The 23,979-nt window shown below is 39.9% G+C and overlaps 1 protein-coding gene across 14 annotated transcripts in view; it reads right to left on the reverse strand.

Moving 5' to 3' along the window:
* Positions 1–3,739: 3,739 nt before the first annotated feature.
* TNRC6C (trinucleotide repeat containing adaptor 6C) overlaps positions 3,740–23,979 on the reverse strand; it is a 213,534-nt gene continuing 193,294 nt past the window's right edge. For 6 of the 14 annotated variants that reach the window (XM_069872848.1, XM_069872847.1, XM_069872856.1 and 3 more), the window contains 13 exons: positions 22,440–22,613; positions 21,043–21,189; positions 20,449–20,571; positions 19,040–19,123; positions 18,487–18,718; positions 16,592–16,759; positions 15,292–15,483; positions 15,006–15,149; positions 12,637–12,753; positions 10,110–10,304; positions 8,094–8,164; positions 7,254–7,393; positions 3,740–4,483 (listed from right to left, as the gene is read on the reverse strand). In XM_069872848.1, coding sequence (XP_069728949.1) covers positions 4,123–4,483; positions 7,254–7,393; positions 8,094–8,164; positions 10,110–10,304; positions 12,637–12,753; positions 15,006–15,149; positions 15,292–15,483; positions 16,592–16,759; positions 18,487–18,718; positions 19,040–19,123; positions 20,449–20,571; positions 21,043–21,189; positions 22,440–22,613 — 2,148 coding nt within the window. In that variant the 3' untranslated portion in view covers positions 3,740–4,122. The remainder of the gene's footprint in view (positions 4,484–7,253; positions 7,394–8,093; positions 8,165–10,109; positions 10,305–12,636; positions 12,754–15,005; positions 15,150–15,291; positions 15,484–16,591; positions 16,760–18,486; positions 18,719–19,039; positions 19,124–20,448; positions 20,572–21,042; positions 21,190–22,439; positions 22,614–23,979) is intronic. The other 8 variants (XM_069872852.1, XM_069872849.1, XM_069872851.1 and 5 more) reach the window with 6 other exon arrangements.

The raw sequence follows: 23,979 nt of genomic DNA on the forward strand, positions 1-23,979 counted from the left end.
ATGTTTCTTTTACTATACCAGAATGGGTATTAGATTTTAAGAGCGCTTCTGATTTACAGAAAGCTGCCAACCCTATAGAAGACAAAAACTCTTGTCAGCTAAAAAATAGAATCATAGAATGGTTTGGGTTGGAAGGGACCTCAAAGATCATCCAGTTCCAGCCCCTGCCACGGGCAGGGACTTCCCACTGGATCAAGGTGCTCAAAGCCCCATCCAACCTGGTGTTGAACACCTCCAGGGATGCAGCAGCCACCACTAAACATCTGACTCCATAATGGCCCCTGATGTCCAGGCAAACAAAACCCAGAGACACTGGAACAGAAAGCCCTCCTTGCTGAGGTAAAACCCAAACACGATACAAAAACTAAACAGAATGGAACACAAAAACAAGGAAGGCAGAGAAAAGGCAACTCTCTTCCACGAAGTGTCATCACAAATGGAAGAGCGTCATCACAAACACCAAGAAGACAAAAACAAAAAAAGGACATGGGAGGGGAAGCAGTTCAAGGGCTGTGGTCACAGTTCAGGGCAAGTCCTTCAGGGCTATGAACTGCTTTCTTACAAATCCAGCTCTTCCCATTAGTTTTTTTCCTTCTTAAATGAATTAGCGGAATGAGTTTTACAGTACATACTCCTAACAGCTGGACAGCTTGGGACAGAGCCGCGGTAAATCACACTTCCAGCACTCATCACCTCAGTGCCACCGAGAGGTAAAGAACTGGTTGGATGGAGGTGGGAGGAGGACATAAGCTCATGTGTGAACAACAGAGATGGACCAAGTTTGGGGCTCAACACTGACCTTCTGCCATTCGCCTCCTGTGCCACAGTAAAATCCTTCCTTATTTCAAAACCTGAAAAGCCCAACATGACATTATTTTGCTGTTTCTATCCTATTGTATTTATAGGCTATTTGGTCACCTCATAAGATTTAGTGGAACTGGCAATTCAGAGCCAGAGACACCCAAGTCCAGAAGGGGGAGACTGTGCATGGTCTGACTGGCAGAGGTAGAGAGGAAGCCTGCAGCCTCAGCCTCGCAATATTCAGTGTTAACAATTCATCCACAGTATTGCTAGAGACACAAATACATGAGGAAAACATCATTCTAACAAAAAATGACGATGACTGCTGTTTCCGCAGCACCCGTGGATGCGATATGGTACAAGCAGATGAGAAAGCCACCACCAAGCACAGATCCGTGGTGTGCGACTACACTTACAGGAGTGATTTGCCTGGCCATACACATAATTCTCACCAACATTGAAAGAGTTAAACTTCTTTGATTAAATCCTCTAACAGATTCGACAATATATTTTTTCAGTATCCCCTGCATAAAAGAAAAATACACATTATTTGAACAGCCAAGAAAAAACTGCGATTTATTAAGTTTCAAAGAATCTTCGTACTCTTGAAAGCAACTTTCGGTGCATGTTCTTTTAACAATCACATTCTATGAGGAGAATAAACATTAAAAGCCACAATTGTTTCTTTTTTAATCTCAGAGTTACAGACATCTTTAATCCAAAAGGAAAGGCAAAAACAAAAATAAAAGCCCCCAAACAAACACCCCCCCTCCCCCAGCCCCTTGAACAGAAATTTTCATTCCCAATTTTAAAATATGAGGAGTTTTCTACAACTCAATGCTAAACTTCAGCATGGAAAATTGTACGTAAACACGCACATATACACATACATATTTTATATAAGAGAGTGTGTGTGTATATAAAATATCTATGTTGGCGGCGTGCGATGGCAATGAGATGCAATTACTCTGAGGAAAGGTTCTTCAGCTAAATACACTACGAAAACTTGAGAAAAAAACAAGTCTTGAACCCAGTTTGTGCATAGTTCATGATCCTCTATAAAACCAGCTTTTGTTAATTTGCAATCTTGCAGGACCCTTTAAATCTGATAAAACCATTAAAAAGCTAATCTTCAAAAAAAAAAAAAAGAAACAAAAAAAAACCAAACCCAAAACCCAAAAATAAAAGTGTAATGCACAAGTTTCCTGATCCAAGCAGGCAGGGAGCACAATGTTCATATAATTTTTAAAACATACTTGAAGTGTATGTTATTCCATTGTCTTTCTTCCTTTCAAAACAATCAAAAACATTGATCTTTTTTTTAAACATAAAGCGATTTTTTTTAATATATAAAGCACTCTTCAAACATCTATTTCTTTTGAGTCCATTATTTGGTAAATATGTAACTGCTACACATTAGATTAGGTATTTTCTTCTTTCTTACTGTCTTTTTTTTAATTTTATTTTGTTTTTTAATAATATCTTCAGTGCTAGGAGTTGGGTTTTAAAAATACATGAAATGGTGTGGAGTTGCTCCTCGGGAAACCCGGCTTTCCTGAGACATCTTCCACCATGTGCAAGATAGTGATCACAAAGTTTTTCGCCACTTTGACGAAGAGGAGGAAAACAACAACAAAAAATAGTACACAGCAATGGCCAAAGAAAAGAATAATACAACAACACTGTTCAATCCCAGAGCTCTGAAGTAGCATATCTTCATTCTGAAAATAGGTTTCTTTACGATGGAAGTCTTTTTTTTTTCTTTATTTCTTTTTTTTTCTTTTTTTTTAATTCCTTTTTTTTTATTTTAAAGTTTGAAGGAGAAAAAAAGGTCTGTAAACAGGTGAGAGCCAAACCCCCTGGCTCCTCCAAAAGCAGTCAAAACCTATGTCCAAGTGCTTGTTTCCGTTCCTGCTTGCAAGGGAACTTTCCACTCTTTACAATTATCTATGGCCACAGTTCAACAAGAGTATTTTTTTTGTTTTAAACTTTATATTCCAAATGGAAAAATGGTGCAATACTCCGGTAATAATTTTCTTGCATTAGTCCACAATAAAAAGCCGCTAAAGGTAGATATACATATTATTCTCCAGAGATACACACTGTAATTTTTAAAATGCGATAAGAGTCCTTGAGTAAACATTTACACATGAATTGTCGCCGGCCCCTTCTATCAGTTTCTTTCTTTTTTTTTTTTTTTTTGTCTTTTTATCAGTATAGGATTAGCTACAAGAAGGGCTGCGGACACTCAGTGCAAAGTTAGAAGCTAATAACAATTAAACATTTGACCAATGAGCAAATAAAAAGCATATACTGAATAAAAGGGGAAAAAAAAAACCAAAACAACTTCACACGTTTAGTTAAACCGCACATGGGAACACACATACAGGCGCACACGCACGCACGCTCACACACAGACACCGGTTCCAACAAAAACATATAGTCTGAATTTTAAAAAATGCTTAGAGCCTGTTTTTTGTGTACTGATGCTGACCTGGAAGTGTAATAATCGGACTTAGAAAGTGTTCACATTTTGTTATTGGCCTGCTGGATTCAAGTATTTGCATGTTGATATGTTGGTGGTTTTTTTGTTTGTTTTTTTTTTTTTCGTTTGTGTGGTTTTTTTTTCTTTTTTTAAAACTTTTTCTCTTTTTGGGATTAAAAAAATGACATGAAAAAGTAATGAAAGAAGGGTAATGTGCATAGGCAGATCCATGGGAGTAGTGGACACAGAGATAGCCCGCCCCTGCCCTCCCGCCCCCCCCGCTCAACCTGTACAGTCAAGAGTTACCGTTCCAATTCATTACTTTTCTGTACCAATGGTAAATATCACACTTCACCCTTTCTGATTATTGGGTCCGCCTCTGGTAATGTGCATAATAGTCACAGGCTCATTTAAATAGGCTTTCATTTCCCCCTTTCCCACCCCACCCCCCTCCCCAAGTTGATAAAATAACCCTTTCCAGCCCAAATTCTGAAAAGTGCCCTTCATGATAGACCTATTCTAAGCAGCTTTTATACTTGGTTTTGAAAATCACCATACAAACATAAAAAGACGACATAAAACAAAAAGCCATGACAAAAATAAAACCTGTCATTAGCACGTGACACTGACCAAGAGTAGCCCATACTGTTTCACGAACAGTTCACAAGGACTATGCAGGTTCATACTCGATATCGGACAGAGGTACTAACAAGGGCTGCCAGTCTGATCTGTTAAAGCTGGATTCTTCATCAAGCCCGGGACTGGAAAGGGTTACGGTTTTTATTTTTTTCCTTTAGTGCTGATGATTGTTATTTCCATTTTGTTTCTCTCGTTTCCTAGATGGACTCCCCACTGAGAAGATCACCCGGAAGAAGAGTATTCAAAGGTGTCGGGCTGCCAATGACTCTGCCGTCGTCGGCGCTGGGGGGTCCCCAAAGGCTGCTGGAGTACTGAGGCACCCCACCCCACAGCAGGTCGCTGCTGCCCTTGCCCCCCAGGCAGGGGGGGTTCCAGTGGCCGGCGTCGGTGCGCACCAAGCCGTGCGAGCTGCTCGAGGAGCCCAGGCGAGTCTGGTTGGTTCCAGTGTTGGACTGCCAGCTGGAGGTGGGCGGCAGTGGCTGGCCTTGTGCTAAGAAACGGTTGACTTCCTCTTCCCCAGCAAACTCGGCCAGGATGGTAGTGTTTCCCAGGACACACCTGGGGATAAAAACAAGAGGCAGTGATGTGAAACAGGGGCGCAAAGGGCATATTTGGAAACATTTGAGATGGATATAAATCCACGTCCCCCCAAGGTGATTTTGAGATGGGAAGATTTACACCACATCCACTCACTTTTAGCAATCTCAGTCTCTTGAACAAAGACTTCTCTGTCCTATTTTTGTTTACTTTTCTACACCCATGGTGTCCCTACCCATGGCAGGTGGGTTGGAACTGGATGAACTTTAAGGTCCTTTTCAACACAAACAAATCTATGATTCCACGATCCACAGGCAAACGGACAACGCCACGTGTGTGGGTACCACTGTTTAACACACATCATGAAAGGATGTACTCTCTTTAGGCATAAAGACACAAGCATACCCGCATTATCAGTAACAAATGATGCCAATAGGGACAAACTTATTGTAATGCATTTCAAAATCTATTCTCTTCACGTTAATTTGTGAACATATTCTAGTACTTAAATCCTGCCACAGACTCAACCATATGCTGTACATTTTAAAATCAACCAACCAGGAAAAGAAGTGTCTTTCTTTTTTCTCTTTTTTTTTTGATCTGCCAGACACATGAGCAGAATAAAATTCAGACACCATGGACTCCAGGATGTCTAAAGCCATCACACTCGAGGGCAGCTTTTTCAGCACAGCAAAAGCTGATTCTGAGTCTGTGCTCAAACTCTTGAAGACAGGACTTGCCTCCCCACTTTTACTTTTGCTTAGATGTTGTGGCTTTCATTATTTCTGAGCTCTGGGCAGTGGGACCTGCAGTAATTACATCACTTTGCTTAACTAAAAAGATAGAGAATACAGATCCAACAATGCATCACGTAATGTAGCAAAGCAAACTCCAGACCATGATGTGTGCAATCCCTACTCTCAGAAGACTCGAGAGCCTTGGGAAGATTAGAGAATCCTTTTTTTCAGATATAATGGACAAGTGTGCTTTCGCATCTTTACCCTTATTGTATCCCATCACAATTTTTAACATTACCTCCTCGATGTACACTTGAAGTCTTGTGTGTCTAATACTTTTATTCAAAGATACATCTGAAACCCACTGTCTATGTTGGGAACACATTCCTGACTTCTGTACTCTGAAAATTGATTTGTACTTCAATGCAACTCACCACCTATTCTGCAAAGTTGAAGATTTTGTCTTTCTGCCCGCTTTGTTTCCTGAAATCTCACTTTCCTTTAGTAGTATGTTTAAAATTATTTTCTTTCATATATATTTGACAAGAACTGCATGACAAATGCAGAATTCTTCCAGGAACCTAGCTCTCCCCTAAATCACATCTGAAGAATTTCTATCTTTCCTAAATAGGTAAGAGAAGAGCTATGCATCCTTCATAAAATTTTCATTTTCAAAGAGTAATTAAACACTGCTGCTCCTAATTTACACAGCAAAAAAACGCGCACACAACCAGAGATGCGAAGCGTGAGCAAATTGTTCTCAGCCCAGATCAGATGGAATCTGAGACTGTTGGCTCTGTGATGTATTTTCCAGTGATCAACTCCACGTAAACATTTATCTGTGAAACAGGTAACGGCTGATACCTCTGTGAACTCTAATACTGTCCTGCTGGATTCCACAAGTCCCACTGTATTTTGATGTTGACACCCTGCCAGCAAACCAAACACATCTATAACTCAACTCTTTTGATTCAGAAAGCTCTGTCCTGTCCTTGCCAGCAGCGTAACCATAGTTACACCACAACCTATTAAAAAAAAAATTAAATGGAGGCCTTCCAGGTCACTGATAATGTATGGACATTGCCATAGATGTTCTTAAAATAAACACTTATCTCTAAACTCACATAATAATTTTGCCTTTGGCATTATCTCTTTTACCTGGTGCCTACATCTAAACTAAGATGGGTCAATTTCTTATCTCCAGTATTTCTGAACGCTGCTTTGTAGTATTTAATTCAGAAATGATCAACAGTTAAAAAGGCAACAGCCATTAATATGGTTACTATTACTACAGTTTCTCTTAATCAGGTTCATAACGGGAAAGTAGTTGCAATTTTACATATGCAGTAACCATTGCTCCTAAATTTCTAGGTCTAGGGAAGGCAATCAGCCAGTACAGATGGTTCCAAATGAAGTTCCTGCTATGATCAGTATTTTTCCTTTCACTCCTGCTATAACCTGTTGATAAAGAAAATTGCTTTCCCAGTCTAAGCACCTAAGTGTTCTTTTGAAACATTGGTCTCTATATTCTTAATCCTCCCCAAAGTCACTGATTCTCCAACTTTTGTGTAGTGTGCCAGTTAGTCCTATGGATCTCAGAACACCTAAAAAGCACATTTTGCTGTTACACATTTCTTTCCATTTCTTTCATATCTTCTTCAAAAGCAGTTGCCATGTTCATTATTTATCATAGTTTTGTCCCTCTATTGTTCTCTAAAGCTAAAATCTTGTTTCATGCTCTCTCTGAGCTTCCTTTGGAAATCTTATCACTTCTTACCAACTCTTTTTAGCCTTATAGGTGACAAAACCTTACTGAGCACATGATTAACAGTGAATATCTACTCTAAAGTTTTGCAATGACTACTGCAATTCAGTAGTATATATATGAATATCTAGCCCCCAATTCTTTTTCTTTTTCTCTCATTAGGCAATTTCAAAAATCAGGTTAAACTAATGAATTATCAGTTCTCAGTCCTAGCAAATAAATGCAGAAGAAAATAATTTCTGACATAAAACTGGCTTTGTAACAAAGGAAAGAGAGAGCAGAAACGTACATATGCAGAGACTTTTGGGCCTTGGCTGCTTCTTCCTTGGAACTGTATCGGACCACAGCATTCCCTTGCGTCAGGTTCAAGTGGAATGTTATTAGAGGGCCATGTTGCAAACACAGTGTCCGCAGTGTGGAACCATCAATCTGAAAAGAGGGAAGCAGGGGAAAGGTTAGCTGTGATTTTGTGATCTTACTTTAAATGCTTGTTAACTCGACAAGTTTTAAAAGTCAAAGAGCAAGTACAGGAGAGAGAGAGAAAATTTTCTTCTGTAAGATGCATCTAATTAGACTTATCATCGTCTTCATTGAGCAAGACATCCTGACTCTTTAAGACTTCCTCACAGTCCAGTGCACAAAATTTCCCAATTAAGGTGGTACAAATTACATTTATCATTAGAAGTCTGCAGAAGTCCAGAAATAAGTTAAAGGAAAAACACATTGTTCAGAAGTATAACAAATTTTCTCCAATATTAATTCATATGTCTACATTCAAGGCTTTGTGTCTTATGTTTTTCCTTGTGAATGACCCTGTGTGGAAGACTAGAAGACTAGACAGATCTACGAGAATGAAAGAAAAAACCAAACATAGGAAAACATTGTTCATTTCCTATCTTACACATACATAAATGGTGCACACTGAATGAGTAATGACAGTCTTAGTCATATGTGATTCGATAGCAATTTGAAAACTTAAATTTCCCGTAGAAGACAGACACTTGTAATAAATGCAGAATAATTATCTTCCCTTCAAAAGAACAAAATGACCGGGGTTGATAAATGATGTTCTCATCTCTTCCATGCAACAAGTCTGTTTTCATGACTAGGTATGTGCAATTCTAGTTACCTGGGGTGTGAGGTTGCGAAGAACCAGCCAGCTGCTTGTTCTCCCTGAGCTGTCAGTACTCCATGCAGAACCTACAATGCAAATTCCACAACAAAACACTTTATCATGTTGTGAAGAGCATAGTACAAGAAGAAAACTTATCTGGAATCAGAACATACTAGCGAGCGTTACTGCTACTGAAAACAAATCCTACAGCAGTTTTCTCACATCTTGACTTATTCTTTTTTTCAGAAAGAAAGGTTGCTGAACCTGCTTTTTTATGTTTAAAAAATGTGCAGCATTTTTCACATTCCCACAATAACCATCAGAAAACTAGCAGGTGCAAGTATGACATTGCAACTGTATCTCTAGGTGACATTAGAATGAATCCGGAGAACACATTTTAGAAGTAATTCAGATGTCCAAGTTCAGATTGCTGCTTGCTATTAAGGATTTTTATAGCACTGCAGCATTCTGCTATCTTGCCAATGATGGATTAAGGCATATGACTTATTCAAAACAGGTACTTCTGCACTGACAATGTTCTGATTCAAGATACAAGGACATAGCAAACAAAACTTGCTTTTCCAACTCCAGCCTGATGTTTTATAGTGAGAAACTTTACAAGCTTTACATTTGTAAGTGGCATTTGAGAAACTGCAGCACTCCTGTAGTCATGTGTGACCACACTGATGTTCAAGAGAGAATCCTGGCACCAGCAGTATCTCCCCACCAGGTGGAGTCTTGGTGAAGAAAAGAGATACAGAATAAATGGCAAGAGGGACGATTATTTAACTCCCCATTTAGAAAAAGTAGATTAATAATATAGTCAGCTTTATAAAACGTGTAATGCTTTTTAAGCTGACAATACTTCACAAACAAACATGAGATATATACTTATATAGCCAGATCCACCGTTTCTCATATTTGTATTTAAGCAAATATAATAACATCTGAAAAAAAAGGGCCTACATGTGAAAACTAAGACACTCCCAGGGGGCCCTGCAACACCATCAGGTCCAAAATTCTTCACATCCATGCTCCAAAAATGTTTTCATAATTAATTCTGTGAGTGGATTTGCATCTTCACAGAATCACATAATCACTAGGTTGGAAAAGACCCACCGGATCATCAAGTCCAACCATTCCTATCAATCACCAAACCATGTCCCTCAGCACCTCGTCCACCCGTCCCTTAAACCCCTCCAGGTGACTCAACCCACTCCCTGGGCAGCCTCTGCCAGTGCCCAGTAACCCCTTCCGTGAAAAATTTTTTTCTGATGTCAAGCCTGAACCTCCCCTGGCGGAGCTTGAGCCCAGCTCCCTCCTCTCCACAATCTCCTTTCAGGTAGTTGTAGAGAGCAATGAGGTCTCCCCTCAGCCTCCTCTTCTCCAGGCTAAACACCCCCAGCTCTCTCAGCCGTTCCTCATAAGGCCTGTTCTCCAGCCCCTTCCCCAGCTTCGTTGCTCTTCTCTGGACTCGCTCCAGAGCCTCAACATCCTTCTTGTGGTGAGGGGCCCAGAACTGAACACAGGATTCGAGGTGTGGCCTCACCAGTGCCAAGTACAGAGAGAGAATAACCTCCCTGGACCTGCTGTTCATGTTGTTTCTGATCCAAGCCAAGATGCCATTGGCCTTCTTGGCCACCTGGGCCACTGCTGGCTCATGTTCAGACTGCTGTCAATCTTGAAGCCTCAGAGGCAGTCACAGATCATACCACAAAACAGGAAAGATGTTTGAAAGATATATTTGGAAATAAAGGAAATGGAATTTAAAAAATCCTAGTTGGAGTGAAATTGTTTGGCAACTCCTATGTAATATTACTGATGTGATCAACTGAAAAATAGCAGCTTCATTTCCATCTTATCCCAGCTAAAATAAACAGATACAAGCTTAATCTCCAGAACAGACACACTCTACTTGTATTAAATCAAGTTTCTGGAGCTGCAGGTCACCTTGCTATCATGACACAGAATAAAAGCAAACAATGATAAGAAGGCAGCACTGTGGTGTTACAACACACAAGTCAAGAGTACCAGAGGAGTAGGAGCTGGTCCAACCCAGGGGACTGGCACCCCATGTAGATGATGGCTTGGTGTTGGTTAAGCCTGGAGGCGGTCTCGTAGGAGCAGTAGTGTTTCTGGGTACCTTCCATAGTTCATGGGATAGAGAGGCTTGCGTGTGAGAGATTGGGCCAGAGGACCACGTAGACTTGATGTCTGACAGTTTACCTGCAATAGAAAAGAACATGGTTTTGGATTTTAAGTTAGCAACTGTTAAACCAAGTAGCGTGAGTAGCTTCTGCATTGACTGTATTCTTCCAACTTTTCAGGAGAGAAAAGAATAGCATTCTGTATCATCCAGTGATAAATCTTACATCCTTTGAACCTGCTTACGCTGGTATTTACATTTTCAAATAATTTTGTATGTTATGCATCTCACAACACCTGCTGCACATATAGTTCCAATTCTAAATCTCTATTTTCCTTGCTTTTAAAAGACAATACATAAAAAAAGCAGGAAAGGGACTTAAGTATTTGAAATCTAATTTCATCAAAATTATAATGAAACACTTCAAGACCATCCTTCCCAAAGGTTTAGTAGAACTGAACCACTTTTTCTTACACATTTCATTTTATCTAATATAAAGCAACCTGCATATCCATATGTTCTTCTGATACATTAAAACTCCAAAGATCAAAGACCAATAAAAACCATATTTCTGAATATTCAGAGTAACAGACACTCTTTTTCCATGTGTCTTTGAGAAAAATGAAGTCTTTAGAAGATCACAAAATATCAGAACCTGGCAATCCGTAACTTTTTAGTGCTCAGTTTGCTATTTCCCTCATCAGTTTTTAAACTATCTTACTACTGTTCCTGCCAAATCAGTTTTATAAAACAATACAAACCTCAAGAAAAACAAATACAGTTTAGCGTTCACAGTGGCAGATAAAATTGACTCAAATTACAGACAACAAAACAAAACCTTTTATTCACCTCTAGACTTACACATCCCTGCCGTTCTTCCATGTACCAACATAAGCTGTGAAATTAGAGTCAAATTTCCTTGTCACAGCACAGTCCCACCGTTACGTGCATTAGCAAGTGTGTTTGACTGGCAGGGACTGAAATGGTCACATCACTCTAGCTTCTGCCAGAGCAAATAATCCTGTGGTTATGCTGCCTTGATGGTTGAATGTGGATTGCAGACAGTAAGAAAATACTTGGTCTGACAAAGCCCAAGGTGCAAACCCTGAATTTTTTTTAAAACGAGATTATAACTGGTAGATTAAGCTTATACCGAATCAGTGCTTTGCATCAGGCAGCTGATGAGGATTTTTTATTAGTTCTAAAGCCAAACTCACCAGTCACCAGATCACAAGCACACTCCCCAAATTGCCTGTCTTTATATCATTTAACTCTGTGATTTCATAACGAATCAAAACAATTTAAGTGAAAGGGCAACTGCTCTCCCATCTTCTTGCAAACTGTAGCAAGGAAAATAATTTGACAATGATGACGAGAAGACATTAACGAGTAAAATGGTGAGGGGAAAGGGAGAAAGTCTAAGTGTTTGAACTTCGAGCAGCTCAGCCTGTGATGTAGCACATGATACGTGCACATCCCCACAGATTAGATGTTGCTATGTCACTACGTCTCATGGGGTTAACACAAAGATTAGATGACACTGCAAGAAAATAAAAAGCAAATAAAGCAGAAATGCATGGCAGATAAAAGGAAAGCAAGCCGTCCCCTTCTTTTCCTTTCACTGGAGTAGAAGATCCCAACCGCTTTCTGGTTTGCATTCTGCAATGTGAGCTGGAGGCTGCAGTTTCCTTTACCCAAAGGAGACGAGGGTTTTGACTGATTAGATATGCAAATGCCAATACAAACCATACAACAGCCCAAACACATTTTTATAATGGGACAAACCAGATACTTAGGTGGCTGGTTAGTAAACAAGGTTTCCATGATTAGCAGAGAGGGATGCTCCAGAATTTATAGCTCATGAAAATGCATGGAATAACTATTTAGGCCATCTCTAAGGTCAGCCAAAAAGGTAGCACAAGGTTTTGGATTGACTATTAAGAGACATTTACAAGAGCTCAAGCCCCTCCAGAGCTGCGCAGAGCACCTCCGTGACATACTACCAAACTTTTCCTGAGCTGAAGACAGTTCACTTTTAACAGTTAGTTTATTAACAAAAAAATAATATTGGCTCTTACTGGAATGGTCTGGTAAGGGTGTTTCTCTTGACGTCCTAGACAATATTTCTCCTCAAAGGGGCAATGGCAATAGTCATTAAGAGATCTCAATGCCAATACAGAGTGACAGCACATGGCACCAAGTTGAATAAATACATTCTTCCTTAGCACAATTCCAGGCATACCATCCAACGCTCACCACTGCAGAGCTGTCAGTAGAGCCGCCTACTCAGAACAGTACTAAAAAATTGGCTTCTCTCTATAGTGGCACTCCTGTGATAACTGGGAAAGCACTTTCTAGGGCCTTTTCTCAGAATGTAGAAGGATGCGAAAGTAGAAAGGCCGTTTTTCGTACCTGCAATGCTAGGTGCGGATGCAATGCTGCTGAAAGAGCTACTGTAGCCGGAGGCACTAAGCGGCCAGGCACTCGATGAAGGCAGCGTGGCATTCTGAGATGATGTTGGGGATGACCCTGCAGAACCAGCAGAGAAGCAACTAAGAAAGATGGGCATAATGATGTTTGGTGTGACATAAGCAAATCTATTATGTGCAAATACAAACCATGCAATGCATTCTCCTTTATCAGCCTGGTCTCTGAAGTCTAGGAATGAAATGTTATAGAAAGCATGATAAAATGAAGCAGAAGTCTTTAGCAGAAAAGAAAAGAAAGCCGGCACAGTAGCAAATGTATTAGTGCCTGTGCAGACAATAAATTCTGCATTTCCTTAAAGATACGTGGCTCTTAAAAAAATCGGTGTTCAACTGTTTAGTCTCAAGGAACCAGCTTCAGTTATAAAGGTGCTCTGCTGGCTCACTTAAGCAGTGGCAGCTGTAGATGAACATAGATGTATATGATGAACTAACACCATTGATCTGTCCTATATCACCTGGGGTAAGCACTTCTACATCCTAATGCCCACAAACACCTTTAGATTTTTGCAGACTTTCCGTAAAGCAAGGATATATTTTAGCAATCTTTTTTCAGACTGATAATGTTGAATGAAATAGCCTGAAATCCTCTTGGTAAATCATTCACAGCCTGAGGAGCTCTCTAAGCACACATACAATTTCCTTACTGGCAGCAAATGAAAGAAACTGAACATAAACTATGTTCATTATAAAGACCAGAAGAGCTGGAAGTATACTCTCTAGCCATCAACAAAATTGTGTCTATCCTAGGTGACATACATAGATGGACTGCGATTCTAAAACATATTTAACTGACTAGTAAAAATAGGTGAGCTCTTTGGAAAAGAGCATTGTACTGAGGTACAAGGGAGGAATTAAAAGGATAATCTTAATCCTCACAGGCCACATTTTCAATTGGAACAACAACTAAGCAACCTTTACCTTATCCAGACTCATTGTGCTCCACAGGACACACCAATACAGACATCAGTCTCAAGCAAAATAACCCTCTATATCAAGGCCTTCTCCATAATAATCTATTCCTCGGGCAGGAGTGAGGGAAGTACATCAGACTGAAAGGTCCCTGTGCCTACAGAGCTGAACTGATCCTGATTCCATGTGGCTAAGAATTCCAGCCCATAGTAGCTGACCATGCGAAGTTTCAATAGCAAACAGGGTAAACCAAAAATTAACCCAAAAGCTTAGTTTTAGTCTGTTTCTAAGTGTAAAGCTCAAGGATAGTATTCACCAAAGTCTAGCACTCTAAATGAAGATCAGCTCTGTTAATACAATCTCTGTACTTCGAACTGCAGTTGGACAGTCTTTCTGCTCAAGAAAGCTCCAGTCTCATATGGAGGAGTATTGAAAATAACAGGTAATTTTACATCTAGGTTACACAAGCATGAAGGAACAGATTCAGCAGCTGCATTTTTTATTAAAATTATATTACTAAAAAGCTAATGAGTTAACAAGCCCAGAGCTGGAACCCTGTTTCCAGATAGTTCTGATTTACAGCCTACACAGATATCACAGATGTAACTATGAGAACAAAATCGACATTTTGAATCCTGGAAGGTCCTTCCTGACACCCTGATTATACTATTTCTGTGCCTACCAGAGTGTTCTAGTAGACCGAAGATAACTTGCCCAATTTGGCACGCTGGTCACAATCAAACCAAGCCACCTTTCCCTTAATCCATTTTCAGTACATCTAGTCAACAAGTAGCACGGTCACAATGGTTTACTGTCGTAGGAAATACCCTTTTAATTGTGGATTAAGCACTGTCAAGACAAAAGGAATGGAAATGACACTGGGAAATAGTAGTTTACTAGTCAATTCCCTATTTTTAGTTTTCTTTGATGGTTTTGGGGATAAAACAGCTCTACTTTATTTTGCCGACTGATCTAACAAAGCTACAATTAATTAGCATGACAGAAGCCTGCTACCTCAGCAACAACTGTGGAACTTTTGTGTCTTCAGAGTGTTTCACAAAGTGTATGTAAGAGGTTGGTCAGTATGGTGAGTGAAATACTGCTCAAAACCAAGTGTTACAGGTTACAGAAGCTTCCAGTGACCACACTGCAGTGGTCATCTCCAGTATAAAAATACTGACATCACCATGGAAATCCAGAAACTTCTTAGTCCCATATTTACATCAAGTATTTCAGGATTTTCAGTGAAAGTTCAGTGCAGAAGCATTATGATAACAGATTAGGATTACATGCAAATTATACTACACCTGTAATTTGTGTAGTCAACTTTTGTGAAAAGAAAAAGAAAGTATGCACAGATGTGAAAGTAATTTGTGTGTTTACCTCCACTCTTGAGAAGATAGCGATTAACATCCTGTATTGTGGTGTTTATGGTAGGACCAGTAGGAACACTTCCAGGAGTAACATCGGGGTCATTTTCAGGATCAATGTTCTGCAGTCCTTTCCATGGCACTCCTGGATGAAACTCTGTTTTGAATATAATAAAAAGTACATGAACTCACAATCCTCCAAAATTCCTCTGTATCAGTAGGCACGAGGGTTCAATAAATAAAACCAAAAGTACATTTAAAGGACTTCACCTGAACACGAATGCTTTGTGTTTAGTTACCTGGTGGCCAGTTTATGCTGGAGCCATTGGAAATTTTATCACTATCGGTTTTGGCACGTGACCAGCTGTGAGGAACAGCTACGGGCGGACTGGCAGGTGATTCACTGTTTTGAATCAGATCATACCGGCCGTAAGAGTCATCAATGGAGGACTTTCCCGGAGGACCAATACTTAAACCTCCAGGTATAGCACCTGAAACGAATGAAATGGAAAGGTTTTGTTTAGGAGTGGGACTGATTCGGGGTATGGCATTTCATCAACCCTTCTATTTTGATATTATTTTATTTTTTCTTTCTGATTACAAAGATAAAAAAGAAAATAGAAATACAAACACAGCAAGCAAGGCTTAACAGCCTCTGAAGCCTTGCTAGGTATTGCAGCTGTGCGATACATTGCTGGTACAATCTAGGCATTCAAGTTGAAGAAATCTGCACTGCATTACTGCCAAAAAGAGACTAAGTAAATCAAATCATTACACTGATGGTACATAGGAATTCGGTGAGATCACACACTAAGAAATGTCACTGTAGGCAAGCCCTCTTCTCATCCTTCTCTAGGTATTCACTGCAGATGAGATGAATGATTTGAAATGGCTGTTCTCATATTCCTACAAACAACAATTTGACATAAGCAGTACTGCTACTTGCAGGAAAAAAAACTATCGTAAATAATTCATGCTCCTCATAATAAACTCCAGGATACAACAAAGTTAACAGAGCACCGTGTTCTAACAGAATAAACTCAGAACAGGAAATGAAGGAACCAATAACTCAGAATACTGTAGGCGTTAGGGACAATGGTGTTTAAACAGATTAGCAACCCCTTCTGGAAAAATATGAAGTTTGTCCTCCCAGCTCCCAGGGTGGATAATTGTGTACTCCATCACGCCTTTGTATGGGACTGCCTGTGAAGGGCTGATGATGTTGGGAAAATTGTGGGAGAAAGCCAACGTGAAGTTTTTTGGATTGAAAGTATTCAGATGTGAAGTAAGGGGAAGATTGTGGGACTCGTTTTGCCAACACTAATGGCTTCTTTTACTTGAACTCCATGTTCTGAGCAACAAAATTCAGCAAATGAAAAAAAAAATCATTCCTACACTGCATGTAGGGCGTGATAGCTGCAAGAACCTCAATGCATGGCTGAATGTGAGTGAAGAAATCACCTTAAAAACACCGTGGTCTAAAAGGGTGTTCTGTACCAACCATTCATGAGCACTTACTGAAATCAGTAACATGAGGAAAGAATGACAATGTAGGTCCCCAAAAGGTCAGACTGACACAGGGATTAAACACAACCATACCGTGCTTGCTGGAGTTCTGGTCAAGTGAAGAAGCAGCACTAGACAGATTATCCATTGAGTTGGGGTGTGTCCACTGAGGAAGGCGAGACTGGGACTGAGAAGTGTCCTTCACTGACAAACCACCAGTAATGTCCATGTTATTTACATTCATGTTCGGGTTCAGTCCAGCTAAGGTGAAACAAGCCATTAGATAGCCATAACAAATGAGAGGATTAAAAGATGTGTCTAAAATTCCAGCTAAAGGAACTACTAAACGCTGATTTTCAGACATCTGTATGTATGTGTGGTAATTTACTATGCACGTTTTAAAGTTGCCATGAAGGACTTCTGCTTTTATGGGAACGCTCCCATGAATTCAGAAAATGCTAAAACTTTGCTAAAAGGTAAAAAAAAAAATACGTAGGGATAATATTTGAAACCTGTCACTATTTCTACTTGCAGGCTCTTCACTTGGCTCAGAAAAGGCAATATGGAAGAATGTACGGGAACGCTACATTTTAACCAGTGAAGAATTTGCAGCATTCCATTACTAAGCCAAAACTATTCCTACAGTCTCACTGCACGCCCCGTGATGTCTGCAGTTTTATTTTACTAACAACATCTTAGAAATCCCAATCAACCAACTAATGGAAAGATCACACAAACATGAATGCTATTCATCAGAGCAGGTACTGTACTATTCATGCATATATTTTGTATATACAGAACAAAACCACTCAGACTAAACTTAGGAGATAATTCTGACACTCTTCTGTGACACAAATCTGAGTCCTTTTTGATATATAATCCTCAATGTCAGTATATCACAGAAAGCTGAGATATGATAAGAACCTCTTAGACTTAGGCCTCTAATTCATAAATTCTTTTGCCTCCTGATGCTCCCTGCTGTACCAGCTCACCATAGCAGCCAGAAGTGCCTCCTTAACTGCTGCATGGGAGATAAAGCTTGGCAATTCTACTGCACACAGCATAAAAAGAGTCGCAGGGAGATTAAATTAATTCCTTTATGTCATAAATGAAGTGTAGCATACATCAAACAATCACAGGAAACAGGTCTGAAAGGTTGATCTGTTCACCCTGTCTCAAGGCTGAATCGACTGTTTTGACATCAATCATATCTGGCAGAGCTATGTCTAACCTACCACAAAGTGACAGTGAAGAAGATCTCAGAAACTTCTCAGACAATTTATTGCAGCACTCTACTTTGCTTAAAGCAAGTAAGTGATCCTTAATGTTTAACCAGATCTCCTTTTAGACAACAAAAGTTTATTACCTCTTGCATGCCACATGCCAGAAAACTTCTTTGAAGCTACCTTTTATATTTCTCAAGATTCTTGCACATCTCTTAAGTCTTCTCTTCATATTGAAGTGAGCAAAAGATTTCATTTTTCCTTAGCAGTCATGTTTTATAAACAACTAATCATTTGCACAACATACGTTCTGCATTCCTTCAAATCGATTTCTATCTTTCTTGAAACACACTGACTAAAACTGATGCCTTACCAGTGCTGACTAGAGCGAAAAGATGACTTTGAATCACTTTGAGATGATATTCCTGTTTTTCCATATGATATTTGTGTATTTTATAACATGATATATGTATCATTAATATATATGTATTGTTCATAAATAGCAACATACGTAGATAGTTAATTAAGCAAATCTTCTGTTCTGATATTTGTAGGCAGAGCACAAATGAGCAAATACAGCCTCCTTGGAGAGCTACCAGATGGGCACGTTGTACCATGATTTTGTTGAGGCTTGATTATTTAATAAACGCATCTTTTGTATTTCTGTATTTATTATATTGCGGAGCAAAATATTTGAATACTGAAATAATGAAATGACTCCCTCTGTCTTTTGCATATGGAACTGCTGTAACGAAGGACACTTACCAAGAGGGTAAGGAGCAAAGGTGTTCGGTGAAGACTGTTGCTCTTTGGTCTGCAGGTCAGGAAGGCCGGGAGCCTGGGGATGGGGTGAAAAGCTATCCATGGCTGATTTGCCTGCAGAGGGGTGCAAAGATAGATGTGGAGGGGGAGGCTGCTGCTTCATCAGCAGGGCCTGGGCCAGCTGGCGCTGGTGCTGCTGGATCTGCTGCTGCATGTTATTGATTGTACGTGCAACCTGGAGAGACAAAGAATCAATAAGTGCTCGATTGAACAAAAAGACATCAGATTTCTCGTGCCTTTCTCTACAGTGAAATAACACAATAGATCTCTTTACAAATAAAATCTGACTGTATTAAGGGTTGAAGATTTTTTCCCCCAGTCACTGAACGGTGCAAAACAGCTTTATTACTCCAGCACTCTTTGCTTTTTAACATTCAAGCCATGCACTATGTCACTGTTTCCAAGGATGCTTCTGCTGCTTTGGTATAATGCAGTACAATCTCATTAAGCTATTGAAACCAAACTCTAATGGTAAAGGCTTAACTGGCAAACCTACTTGCTGCTCCTGTTGTCTCATGGGTCCGGAAACGTTACGCTGAGCCTGTAACATCTGCTGCTGGATTTGTAAACGTTGGTACGCCTACAGGACAGAAAGAGAGGTCAGAGGTCCCAGCATACACAATAAGCCCAACAAGCTTGCTTGAACTGCTCTGCTACGTTACAAAATAGAAATGACAGAAACATCAGGGTCTGGTGAAAGCGGTCAATGAAGCAAAAGTAACAATCTTGTTACAAACATATTTGATACTACTTTTTTTTAAGTGTTTGTTTATTTGTTTAAATCCAAACACATTGATTAAGAAAATGATGAGTAATTTTGTGAGCAATAATGGTGACTAAAGAGAGGAACCCTTTTTTGGCTAAAAGAAATGTAACACAAAGCAAAAATTAAAACAGAAGTTTATAATATGCAAAGAGGATAAATACCAAGAGTTATTTTTGGTTCGGCCATTTTGAATTCTGAAAACACTTTGTATTTGATCAGTTGTGCTACTTTACTCTAGAAAAATTCCAAAATTTTTATGTAGTTAACTGGGTGGTAATGTCTGGGGATTTTTGCAAGCTGTTTCTCTGAAACATGTGAATTTAAAGTCCAAAGAAGCTCTGCACAAGCAGCAACACACTGTTTGATTATTGCCATGGCACCAGATCAGCATTGTGCTCCTCAAAACTAGGAAGCATAATCAGAAATGAACAATAACACCAAACACTGATACTAATAAAAGAGTTTGATTAACACATTAAGATCAGCAACTAAGGTAGTTTGTTTTCATTAATTTTACACTTAATCCTAGCAAACACCGACTTACTGTTAGCAGTATTTCTTTTTAAAATAAAGTTAAGTATTTTCATACACACATGCATAAAATTTGCAAATATAGCAGAATTACACAACTTTTCAAAAACAAGTAGTTCTTATAATATGATGTGTTCAATATACAATCCATTAATCACAGAAATTTACCATACACATTATTATTTAGTGAGGCAACTGAAGGAAGTTCTCCAGGTAACTCAGGTGACCAGCACTGCTGAGATTTCTCTCTCATTATGCTGTGACCCAAATCCCCAGCTGGTCAGTCAGCTGCGTACTTTGGCACATAATACACAGATTAGTGCTGTTTGAGAACATACTATGTTACTCATACCAGTATGAAGACAACTGACTTTTTAGTTCCGCTGATCAGCTGTAAAGGATAATTATTCCACAAATGACTATTTATAAAGCCTGAGGCAAACCCCACGATTTTGTTTCTTTAAAAAGAAATTCTACCAAAGAAATCAGCATCTGATTGTTTTAAAGATCTGTCATGTCCATTTAAAACTTTAGTTAGACATTCTCTTATTTTATCTTCATGCATTCAATTCTGATTTAGAGCTTATTTGCCATGTCTTTTAACTTACCAGCTGCAGCTGATAGAGCTGGTTCAACATCGTCATATGCTGAGGATTATTAATTGGCGAGGTTAACTGTGCAGGGCTGAGACCAATGTTTTTTGCTGCAAACTGCAAAAGCTGTGCTTGAACCTAAGAAAGAGCAGTGTGAGCAGCGTATTAAACATTGTGCATTTACTTCTAACACTGGCAACTGTGCAAGCCATTAATATGAGTCACAAGACATCAGCTGGAAAATATTACTATTACCAGAAGTAGTACCATGAACCACCAAAAAATGAAGAAGCTCTAATACAAATCTTAATAACCACACTCAAACATCCATTTATAGACAAAGAGCTGAGAACAAACTCCTCGGCTCTCTAGAAATGCTACTGTCTGCAAATAGGAACACAAGAATGTGCCCACAAAGGTAACATACAGAATACAGAGCGAGAACACCTTACCCGTGTAACATGCTTACTGACTGGTTAAATAAATTAACACAGACACATCCAGTAGCTGCAAAGCCTCGGCAGCATGACCGAACGCACATGGAGAGGAGAATGCATATGGAAGAGTTCCAGGGAAAGGGAAAACTCATGAGTGGAAGTGTTGCCTAACCTGAGGGGATAGAAACTGAGGCACTTGAGCACGAAGACTAGGCTGGGATGAATTAAGAGGTTGCACTGGCGGTTGCTGCGGCTGTTGCATGGTCCTGGCTTGTGCTGCTCCGCTATTGCCAAACATACCCAGATTGCCACTCGGTATCTACAGCAGGACGAAAAAGCCATTGGCACTTAAAGACATCACTCAACATGTAACCTGGAAGTTACTTATCTGTGCAGTCTTTATCCTCAGAGATTATGACAGGCAGGATAAAGAAACCAGCACGTAAAGATTGTATTGACAATCGGGTTTAGGATCAGGCATGGCAAAGATCACCATGTATGCAACATCCCAAACCTCCAAAACTTTGCACAGATGCCTGAACAAAAGGCGGCTGAAGCTGAAATCACTTTTATAAGGATGCATAACCCTAGAGGGTCACAAGATGAACAATGAGAAGTATTTGCCAAAAGTGTTTGCATTTGTGTAACAAGGGATAGGAGAATGGAGTCATTCAACTCACAGCATCCCAATCCCTAAATTATCCAGGCAGGTTCTACACTTAAGTCATTTTAGAAAGTTACTGGTACTGAACAGGATATTAGTGCAGTCTCCTCTACTGAAAGATATGCTTAATGGGCTGCAAGTGCCAGGCAAGTTTTGCCTTTAGAAAATTAACTTGGAAAGAATGTACGTAACAAAAGCCACCATAGAATGATTATATAGTGAGATTTTCTGTGTTGTTAGTTCTTATCATTGCTGAAACTTCACTTTATATGGCAAAAATAACCCTTCCATAATCAACAGCAGTTCATGACCTCTCAGTCTCGTGGCGTTTACCAATCTTCCTCCTCCACCTCCTTTTCTTTTTAGCGTGTTCTACCCAGGGGCCAAAGCATCCTTCTTGCCACAACGCTCCATTTGACCAGAGGTGCCAGAAGTGCAGTTTCTTTCTTACCACCTGTCAAAGCTATGAGCTGTCCTGACACTTACAGCAGGAATAAAAGAGCTCCCATCACTTCTCTCCCATCTCATCTCTGAATAATTGTGCCAGCCAGGAAAGACAAATTAGAGCAATGTCTCTGCCTTAGAGTCTGTGACAATTCGCAACGCCTCAAAAAGAGAAACCTCATATCAATCAAGGCAGAGCTATCCCAGGGTTCACTGGTATAAATCCATAACACTACAGTCTCTTCTCAACGGATACGTGTAATTAGCAGGCTAATTACAACTAAGCAGTTGTTTTATGTCCTATAATGTGAAATGTTTACACAGCAGGTAGTTTCTTCACTGATATTTCACGTGAACAAAGATGTTGCACGCACTTTCAGTTTAAACGACTGTTTCCCTTGGGGAAGTGATGAGTCCAATAGAGATGAAATTTAACTTGGCATCTTCCCCAGCAGCCTTACCTGTCTAGAAGAATTCAAGTTTTGCATGCCCAGCCCTGAGGCAATCCCACCCAGGGTCTGATTAGGGAGTGCACTGTTTGAAAGGGGGAGCTTCAGGCTTGGTGAAGGCAAAAATGGTGAAGTAGTGGGCTCTTCCACTAGGCCGCCATCCTGATTGGAGAAAGAAAGGGTGAGCTGTGTGCGGTGCCCGGGAGCAGAGAGCGCACAAAACAGTGTCCATGGAAATATAGAAGGGCATGGATGAATAAAAATATTTTTTAAAAAAAAGATATGAGTAACAAGAATGAAAAGCATGGAGTGAAGGGAGAAGAGAGAGAGAAATAGGATTAAGGTACTGTTTTTTCTCTACCGTGTTAACACTTCATCCACAAATGTACAATCACACTTACCCACCTCTCCAGAAGGAAAGGAAGGATTCTAGCAACCGATCGCAGAGCTATCATGCAGCCATCTCCTCCTCCCCCTTTAGATTTTGTCCTCCCTCCTCTATCAGATTGAAGGGCGGAAAGGGAAGAGACCCAGCACATTTCAGTGAAGTGCCTGGGAGTTCGTTAAGGTCTCAGCAGGGGAGCACAGACACATGACATGCCACTTGTGCTCACCCAGAACTTGGGAAAGGCCAGATCAACTTATCTGATATCAGTTTGTGTTTGGTCCCACATCATAGCTCTGCTCTTAAAAAAGCATTTTTGTGTTAATCCCCTTTCCTGACTGAGACACAGGAGCCCTTTAATATTCACACAGCACCGAGTTATTAATACCCACTCTGAAACTCTACACTCCAATGCTCCCAATGAACGCAAAAATACTTAATACCAATAATGATAATGTTATCTGCATAGCCTTCCTAGGAAAAAAACTAAGACACTGCCTGAACATCCCCCAGGAGGAGGCAGATTTTAGCAAGACATAAGGAGTCCCCTCTGATAACTGGGCTGCAAGGAACCATGGCTGAACATGGATACAATGCACAGAAAGCAGCCCCCACGGGGGGCAAACAGCAAGTCAGAAAATAAAATAAATCATACAATTCCCAAACAGGTAGATATCTAGCTAGTATTACAGTGGGGTACTGAGCTCTGTCTCAAACTGTGCTTTGATGTCTGGGAAGCCTGCGGCAAAAGCATGATCAAATAACACTGTGTACAAAGTAGAGCTCCAAAAACAGCCAGAGTGAAAAATCTTTAATTTGCAATGTGCCAGACTGGTGTTTTTCAGGGAATATATTCATTGAAAAGAAAGGCTTTTAAATAGGTGAAGAGCTAGATTATTTCAACCAATAAATTCAATGCCCCAGAAGACAGTGAGAAACTGATAAACCTTCTTTGTTAAAAAAAGCAGCCCAGTCTGCTCTCCAGATACCCAAACAAATGACCTAATGCAGCAAGGGCACTCAGTACATTTTACGTTCTAAGTTAATCCTGAAAAATGCATTTTCAACAGCTCTCCTTTGATGCGAAGAAAAAGTTTCTTCCCTATCAGCACAGTGACACTTGACATGCTATCTGACTGTCCTGAGGGGGACACTGACATTTTCTAA

The sequence above is a fragment of the Phaenicophaeus curvirostris genome, chromosome 19 (genome assembly GCF_032191515.1).
Source record: "Phaenicophaeus curvirostris isolate KB17595 chromosome 19, BPBGC_Pcur_1.0, whole genome shotgun sequence".
NCBI classification, from domain to species: domain Eukaryota; kingdom Metazoa; phylum Chordata; class Aves; order Cuculiformes; family Cuculidae; genus Phaenicophaeus; species Phaenicophaeus curvirostris.